This window comes from Sinocyclocheilus anshuiensis, unplaced genomic scaffold (genome assembly GCF_001515605.1).
Source record: "Sinocyclocheilus anshuiensis isolate Anshui unplaced genomic scaffold, SAMN03320099.WGS_v1.1 scaffold478, whole genome shotgun sequence".
Taxonomy (NCBI): domain Eukaryota; kingdom Metazoa; phylum Chordata; class Actinopteri; order Cypriniformes; family Cyprinidae; genus Sinocyclocheilus; species Sinocyclocheilus anshuiensis.
In genome coordinates this window covers 1,565,114-1,574,331 of record NW_015542376.1, presented here as the reverse complement: position 1 = coordinate 1,574,331, position 9,218 = coordinate 1,565,114, and the positions used below count along the sequence as shown (strand labels likewise).

At 35.6% G+C, this 9,218-nt stretch overlaps 1 protein-coding gene across 1 annotated transcript in view; it reads left to right on the top strand.

Moving 5' to 3' along the window:
* Nucleotides 1-9,218, top strand: part of LOC107692300 (netrin receptor UNC5D-like) — a 231,266-nt gene that overhangs the window by 193,041 nt on the left and 29,007 nt on the right. Inside the window, exons 9-12 of the mRNA XM_016491285.1 lie at nt 985-1,173; nt 6,740-7,183; nt 7,398-7,403; nt 8,564-8,594. Of these exons, the coding sequence (XP_016346771.1) occupies nt 985-1,173; nt 6,740-7,183; nt 7,398-7,403; nt 8,564-8,594 (670 nt within the window). The remainder of the gene's footprint in view (nt 1-984; nt 1,174-6,739; nt 7,184-7,397; nt 7,404-8,563; nt 8,595-9,218) is intronic.

Genomic DNA, 9,218 nt, shown 5'->3' with positions numbered 1-9,218 from the left:
CTTTACTTTCACTTTTGATCAATTTAATGCATCCTTGCTGAATAATTTCAGCAAGTATTAATTTCTTTCAAAAAAAAAAAGTGTGTGTGCCCACCAGAAGCCCACAATTCTTGTTCCTTGTTTCAAAACATAAAAAGAAAAGACACACACACACACACAAAGAACATGTTCTGGGTTTTTTTGTTCTGTTCTGAACTCCAATCTGAAGTCACAGAGAAGGGGAGTTCCAGAGAAAGGGAACAAGGGGGTTACACAGCAAAGGAGAAGGAAAACAAAAAGAAAAGGCAGTGAATTGAGCAAATACCTAAACACGAGTGCAAAAGAGATTCCTTAGCCTGCCAAACTTTTCCAGAGCTCCCAATTAACCTGCTCTGTTTGCTGTTAGTGCAGCTCCACATGTTTCTGGCTAGTGTTTTCATAGCCGCAGGCTTTGTCTGATGTTCCCTACCCTTCTAGAGGCTTTTGAATGCTCAGAAACGACATGCTAGCGTTTCTTTGTTCTGTCTGTTGTTCAGAGTGTCCTGGTTGAATTGTTTGCGTGAAGGAGTTGGCAGATAGGGCCTAATCACTACAGATGAGATAATATAATGAGCTGTGTTGTCACGAAATCCCTGTGGAAGGTTCGCAGTTTTTGCTTTGCCAGATTCCCTGCATGTGTTCGTGTTGAGAGTCAGGTGTGCGGTTGAGGGCTGATTGTAATCGCCCATCGCTAGAGAACTTTCATTAGTGCTGGAGGTGTCTGGGAAAGTGGGAGCATTAGAGAGACTAAGAGAGAAAGCGAGACTTCTGTGATGGAGGTGTTTTATGGTTATGTAATTTATTTGTGGCTGTGTTGTATCTGTATACATCCAAATGAAATCCCTGAGCTATTTGATGGAAATTTGAGCAAATAAGCAAATACCTTTATATAATCATTTTCAAGGAACTACAGTCATTGCTTAGTCATTGTGTATTTCTCTTCAAAATCGTTTTCTTTTTTTCTAGCTGATATGGACAGCAATAATGATGTAGCGCTCTACTCTGGTCTGGCTGCGGGTGTAGTTACCGTCGCCGTGCTGGTCATTGCTGTAACGCTGTACAGGCGGAACCAGAGCGAGTATGGCGTTGATGTCATCGACTCGTCCGCGCTGACCGGAGGATTTCAGTCCTTCAGCTTCAAAAGTGCCAGGCAAGGTGAGTCAAAACAACAATGTCAAATTGATCCAAGTGCATTTATGACTCATGACATAATTACAGTGCGTGCAAGGCAGAACTGTGAAAAAAAAGAAAAAAGAAAAAAAATCACATTTATTCTACTTTTCTTTCCCCATTGTTTCCTACAGTTTCAATTCAGCTTGAACTGTTTAACCTGCAAACTCCATTTAAATGTTAAAGATGTTTTGAATTAAGTTTATTTTTCTTACCCCATAAGCAATTTGTTTCTTGTTTTAAGCCTCACAATATATTTTTTTAGATTTATGCTTAAAACATCTAAAAACAAGGGAATACGATTTTCTTTTTACACAGTTTTGCTTGTAAGTTGATCTTGTTCTCTTTTTTTTATCTGATCTGGTTCTATTTATGTTTTGTTTTCATTTTATATTTCACGCAGCTGGTTCTAATAATCGAAAGATTGTTGATGCATTTGTCTTGATAGTTCATTTGGATCTCCAGTTGCCTCCAATTATGAACTACAGAGACAAATGCAAGTTTCAGTTCCATTGTAATTTATAGTTCTATAAGGGCTACACATCAAGGTTTGACTTGGTTACCATGATCCAGATTTTTTATTTATTTTTTTTTTATTTTTTTTTATGTTTTTGTTGTTGTCTATTTATTTTAGATTGCTGGGAAATTGCAAAATCACATAAATCAGAGTTTTAAACTATTATAAAAGTATAAAAACTATATGTGACGTTGGACCACAAAACCAGTCATAAGGGTCAATTTGACATTGAAATTTAGATTTATACATAGCATGAAAGCTGAATAAATAAGCTTTCCATTGATGTATGGTTTGTTAGGATAGGACAATATTTGGCCGAGATACAGCTATTTGAAAATCTGGAATCTGAGGGTGCAAAAAAAATCAAAATATTGAGAAAATCGCCTTTAAAGTTGTCCAAATGAAGTTCTTAGCAATGCATATTACTAATGAAAAATTAAGTTTTGATATATTTTTGGTAAGAAATTTACAAAATATCTTCATGGAACATGATCTTTACTTAATATCCTAATGATTTTTGGCATAAAAGAAAAATTTATCATTTTGACCCATACAATGTATTTTTGGCTATTGCTACAAATATATCTGGGTGACTTAAGACTGGTTTTGTGGTCCAGGGTCACATTTAATATAAAATTATAATATTTTCTAAGAAATCTCAAATTAATTGGAAGTTGGCACATAGTTATCACTTAGTTAATGGATCTCCTACGAATGACAATCAACATTTTCTGAGGGATAAGTACTTCTTTTCACTGACCGTTTGCTAAAAGAGTAATATCATTCTTTTTTTTAAGAACCCTTTGCTTCCCATTTACCTGGCTGAGAAAAACATACCTTGCCAAAAAGTTTTTTTTCTGAACTTCTTGTAAAACATTCCCTCACTTTACTCTGTTTCTTGTCTCTTTGCGTCTCTGCTCTAAAACAGAGCTAGAGGGTGTTAGTTGATTTACTTTCAATGTCTCTCTTCTCCTCTCCTTTGGCCCATCTGACGCCCCCAGAAAAGAGATTGATGTTGATGGAGGGGTGCAGAGAGCCGAGCACTAGTTCTCTCTTGCTTGTCTGTTCAGTAATAGGGCCTGTTCGCAGAGCTATCACTCTCCTCGGCCCCCTAAACACCACCATCAGACACACAAACACACACACACACGTATCACCAAATGTCTCGACAGGAAGTTTCAAAGTGCTCATTGAGGAGCTAAACACAGTGAGGTGATAGATGCCACAGTGTACCCGTCAAATGCTTAAAAACGTCAATGAAATGATGGATGGATAAAAGGATTGATGGATGCAGAGTGCGTAAGAACGATCCAAAAAGTGAGGGAAGATACATTATAAACCATATCAGTCTGGCTCATGAATATTAATTAGGTGACATAACATTAGTAGTCATTACTGATTTGCTGAAAAGCAATAATGGATGGATGGATGGATAGTTAGATTTAATGAATTGAAATGTGCTAGTTGATGCAGTTCACTTTAAATACATTTGCCTAGAGATCTGATAACTTTGGAAATCTTGACTCATTCACTGATGCATTTACAACTCCAAAAACCTGTTGAAATATCGTTGCAATAACCGTGTTGCCTAGGCGACAGATTTTTGACAGCGCTGCCAATACACGTACAGCAGAGAATGACTTTGATAGACACTCGTATCAAGCAAGACAACTGTTGTCATGGAGATCGGAACCTTTAGCCTTGTGTGACAACTCTCACACATTTAGATTTTGAATAGATCTGCCAAAGGAGAGGTTTCAAGTGTGAGCTGCAGTCTATCCTCCCGGGCCTTAGTCCAATCTGAGAAAGAGAAAATGAGTTCCTCTCACACCTCTTTTCGCCACCTCTCAGGGAAGTGCTTTCGTTCAGCCATCGCTTTTTGATGAATAAAACAGATTGAGGGGTGTCTGTGTGAGTGTGATGTGTTTTCGTGATCTGTCAGAACTCTCAGCAGAGCTCATAATGAAACAAGTGGGATCACGTCTCACTGCTGTAACAGCTGCTTCTAATAATCGAAAGATTGTTGTTGCATTTGTCTTGATAGTTCATTTTGATAACTGGAGGCATTTGGTTCCATCATAATTCATAATTTTAAGAAAAGTTTTTGTCTCAATTTTATGCTAAGAGTTTTATAAGGGCTGCACACCAAGGTTTGGCTGGTTACCATGATTCATTTACACCCTCCTGGTAGATGCTGCCCACAATCTGGAAAGCATGTGTCTCCTTTGAATGCTATTAAAAAATAATATCTTGCAAGTTATAGTGTGTGTGTGTGTGTATATGCATATATTAGGGCTGTCATCATTAACGCGTTAACGCATGCGATTAATCTGATCACCTCATGATGTAGAAATATATCTGTATGCAGTGCTAAAGTCTGCTTATGCATTAATGAATTACGTTAATAAATACTAGGGCTGTCAACGTAGCACGTTAACGCATGTAATTTCTTTAAAAATCCTTAACGTGTTAAAATAATTTAATGCAATGAATGCCGATTTTGCTTCTCTGTTTGTGATCAGATCATTTTAAGCCACTAAACTCCTGGAAAGTTTTCAGTCCAATGATCCAGTAAGCGAATGCATTCAAACAATTCGTCCAAAACAGCGCTAATATTAAGGAACCAGGCTGATTACATCAGAGATTGCAGAGAGAACAGAGACTCGCGTTGCGTTTTAAGTTAATTATTCATTCCAGTGTGTTTCGCTTTAAAACACGAGCTCTGTTCGGTATCGCAACTTGGCTTCTCTAAAATGTAAAAAAGCTCTTTGCTGTTGCACTGTACACGTACTATAAAATTCTGATTGTTTTTCTTTCATATGTGCTTATATGGGCTCCTTATATCATTTGGTGTCCTTTTGGAGTTTCTAAGTGTCCTTTTTTGGAAAGACATCTAAATGTATCTTGAAAAAAGCTTGCAGAAAATATAGATTTTTGAGAATCACCCTTCAGTCTTTTGGTTTACTTTGCTGGATATAGTAAATGATGACAAAATAAACATTTGAAACAAGATAAATGGTCTATGCTTAATTTCATGAAGTGTGCGATTAATCGCGATTAATCACAGAAAAAGGATGTGATTAATTAGATTAAAAATTGTAATCAATTGACAGCCCTAATATATATGTATATTAATCTTGAGCCAATCATATATTTGAAACGTGTTGGTAAAACATGTATTTCACAAAACATTCTACTTAAATTATATATAGAGAGATGCACTAACAAAATTTTTCTGTGCCGATACGTATATCCAATTATTTAGAATGATAATAAATTACACAATTTTGAAAGAAATGCAATGTAATAAATTTTATGCTTTCCATATCAACATGTTTTCCATGTTTCAGAGTAATTGCTCTCAGTTTTAAACAGAAGATATTAACATTCTTAACTCACATTAACTGAATTCATGCACTACTGTAGTGCCGACACATTTTTAATTGACAGGATATAATCCGCCCTGAACATCAGCTGTTTTTTAAACAATCAGTGGGCGGGATCAGTGGAATCCTGCAGAATGGATTTAAATATGTTAAAAGTTGCTGAGAGTACTACGGTCGTATTGGTAACTGAAGGCATTAATAAATTATTAATGTTCAATAAATATTTAATGTCTGCTAAATATTAAATGATTTATTAAACAAACATGCAATACCCAGGGATGTACTATAGACAACTTTTTGAATGATGGATGTTTGAATTCCTTGGAAACCTGCAGAGCTTTCGGTTGAATTCTGCAGGTTCAGATTCAGTGAAGGTCTACTCATCAACATAAAGACACAAGTCTATGTGTATAGTACAGTGTTTCCCAACCTTTCTTTAGTCGCAGCACCCTTTGGAAATGTTAACAAATTTGTGGCACCCTACAAAATTAATTTTGTCACAATATTTGAATTTCTAACTTCGATATGATACTTTGAAAAGTATAGATATTCGGTACAGCAGGGAAGAACTGCAGAATACACTGTCATACAGATATGTTTTATATTATTAAAAAAATTTGTCCATCAATGGTGGCAATCAGTAGGCTAATTTCTAATGAAAAGACCAATTTATATGACAGATTTTAATGTAGGCTTTTATTCATTGCATCTCTAATTATTGGCGACATCAGAAATGGCTATTATATAATATATGCTTTTTTGAACATTTTAGCAATTTAAAAATATTAAAAAAGGATTTTTTTACATGGCACCCCTGCTCTCGACAGACGGCACCCCGGTTGGGAAACACTGGTATAGTAGACCTACTGTACAGATACTGTTGGGTCTGTAGTTGTACACTGATGTATGATCGAAGGTCAAGCATTCAAAAATGTAGCCAGCAAAATTACTGCTATTTGTCTGTGATGCACACACATGAGTTTCAAGCTGTGTCTGAGTCAATCCAAAGATGTCTAAAATGATGAAAATCCAAGGATGTCTAAGATGAAAAGGCGAAATCTAGTTCTTTGATTTCTTATTGTTTTTTATGTAATTTATTGAAAAAACTTTTCAAGTAATTCATATTTTAATTAAAAATGCATATTTTTTTATCCATACACCATGAATACACTTGAGTTTACACACAGGTTTTTATATTTAAAAAAAAAACAAAATTTGTTTTAAGGTAAGTTTGTTATCATTTTAAATATAGAGTTTTCTAAATTAATATTAATCGTTGTAATATTAAACAAAACCTCACAACATTTTAAAAATGTATAATAATAAAATATTATTATTATTATTATTATTATTATGTGTTTATTAAGTTATATTAAAATTATAATTATTTATGCCTCCTTATTTTGGTCACACTTTAGTTTGGGGACCAATTCTAACTATTAACTACGACTTTTGCCTCAATAAACTCATAATTTGCAGATTATTAATAGTTAGTAAGTTAGTTGTTAAGCTTCTTTTATAGAAGATGTGTATTCAAATCATTCTATGTATGAATTGCATTTTAAATGCATTTTTGAATAGTCTAATAAATCCAGACAAACAAATGAGCTGCATGTCATTGACCCGTCTACCATACTTTTTGTTCCAGGTAACCCTCTGTTAATGAACTCCTCCATGCAGCCAGACCTGACCGTGTCACGGGCCTACACTGGCCCCATCTGTTTCCCTGACTCCATGGAGAAGGAGCTCATCCCTGAACCTGCACTCTTTGACCCCCTTCCTGACCTCAAGGTCAAAGTTCACAGCTCCTTTATGGTGTCCCTGGGTGTGTCTGAGAGGGCGGAGTATCATGCGAAAGCGCCTTCCCAGACGTTTCCTCGCGGTGTGGTGCAGGAGATCGGAGGCGGTGGAGGCACACTGGGTGGGAGAGGGAAGAGCCAGCTGGCTCCCGTCCAGCCAGCTCTGCTCTCCAGTATGACGACTGGCAAGCGACCGCTCAGGACCAGCGGGGTGTTCGGGCACGGTGGAGGACGACTGGTGGTGCCCAACGCAGGTGTGTGTTTACTGCATGCTGTAGAAAGATTAAAGAAGTGTGAGAGAATCAAACACTTTATGTGAAAAAATGCAAGAAAGCAAACTGCAGCTGAATACGGAATAGTTTCAGTCAACAGCCCATTCACAGATAATCTGATGCTTATTTAGAATATTAGACATTTAGGATGTAAGAACTGGCTATCAATTCAAATTCAATTGTTCATGTTCCACAGGAATTGGAATTTGAAGTTTGAATTTGGAATGACTTAAAGGGGATTGTTATCATTGAATTATAATTCATATATCCATTTCATTATGCATTGTTTAAGGCTGGGATTTAAATAAGTAAATAAAATATATAAAATATAATACAATTATAAAAATGGTAGTATATATATTTTTTCCCATCTTTAGTGTCACATAATCCTTTAGAAATCATTCTAATATGCTGCTTTGGTGCTCAAGAAACATTTAAGTGTTAAAAAATATTTGTGCTGCTTAATATTATTGTGTACATATGTTTTATCAGGTTTTTTTATGAATACAAAGTTTAAAAGAACATCATCTAATGTCTTTACTGTCTCTTTTGATGAATTTAATGCACCCTGCTAAATAAGTTTTATTATATATATATTATATATAGATTTTATGTTTTGTAACATTTTGTTTTTCATGTATTTGTTTTATTTTTTATTTTATTTATTAATAGCAAGTTAACAAGATAACCTTAAGATATTCCACATTATTCTAAACGTTCATAAAACTAAGAAATAATAATAAAATGCTGTTGTTTACATGTCCTTTCTAAGTGGGTGGTTCTATGCCAAAATGACTTGCTTCATAAGTCTAGGGAGAGATGAGCTGGTATGCACACACACACACATACCAGTCTCTTCTTTATTCTCTCACCGTTTCTCTTTTCATGTCTTTCTCTCTCATGCACAGTATATCCTGTGCACACAGCACTCAGTGGCTGAGAGAGGGGGCAGCTGACAGAGATGCAGACAGACCAGCAGGGCGGCATTGATTTAGGAGTCTCTAGGGTCCATCTCTCTCTCCATCTCCCTTCTTTACACTCCTTTGCTCTTTTCCACCTCTGATCCTGTCACATGCAGTAAAGAGCCTTGACAGGCTGGCAGAAGTGTGTGAAAAAGGTTAGAGGCTAGTGCATCTGTTCTCGCTCCGCCTTTTTAAGACCTTTACAGACGAATAGTGACTCTTACAACTCTACAGGCGCCTTGTCACTTCACAAGGTGTGTGCACATGTGCGTTGTACACAAGCCTTCGTAAAGGGGTTTTTGAATTGATTTTTAAGAAGACGTGTTGTCATGCACGAGACCCACAATATAAATGTTCAGTTGTTTCTAAATTCCGCTGAAAGGGCTTCTGGGAAATTAAGGGTGTTTACAAAAGAGGAACTTTGTTTGTTCCAGTTTAGCATCAAAGTCCATTACCCAGCAGGACTCCAGGTAATATAGCCAGGACACTGACACACAAAATCGAGACTGTATTCAACTCGCTTTTCTGTTCTGTTCCAAAACCTAGAGAGCTGCCTACGGAAAGAGAATTTTAAAACCCAACGTGGAGGCTAATCCAACTTAATTATGCTGTCTTGTAAGATAACTCATTTTTGCCCAGTTCTAAGGCCCTTTGTAGAGAATATATATATATATATATTCCATTTTCATTGTAAGTAGTTCATGTTTTAGTAATTTTGTTGTGTGTTTTTGTCATTATTATTAGATTATAGGGTTTGGGTTCTGAGTAGTATATCGATATATTTATTATTAATTTTTATTTAAGTTGTAGTTATTTTAGTACATCAAGTTAAGCTAAATGAAAATGAGAAATATCTCGCCAGAGAGCCCAATCACCTTCGAGTGTTAACAAAACAAGCCAATGAATGTTACTACACATGGGCACCTATTCATTGCACATGGCCCATTCAATACTGAAAAATATCAACAAAAATTATTTTAAAAACAAATGAACCAAAACCAATGACCAATTAGGATTAGTGTTATTTTAGTATGACTGAAATGCTATTATAGTTTTTATTAAAATAAATTATATTATAAATTATAAATTAAATA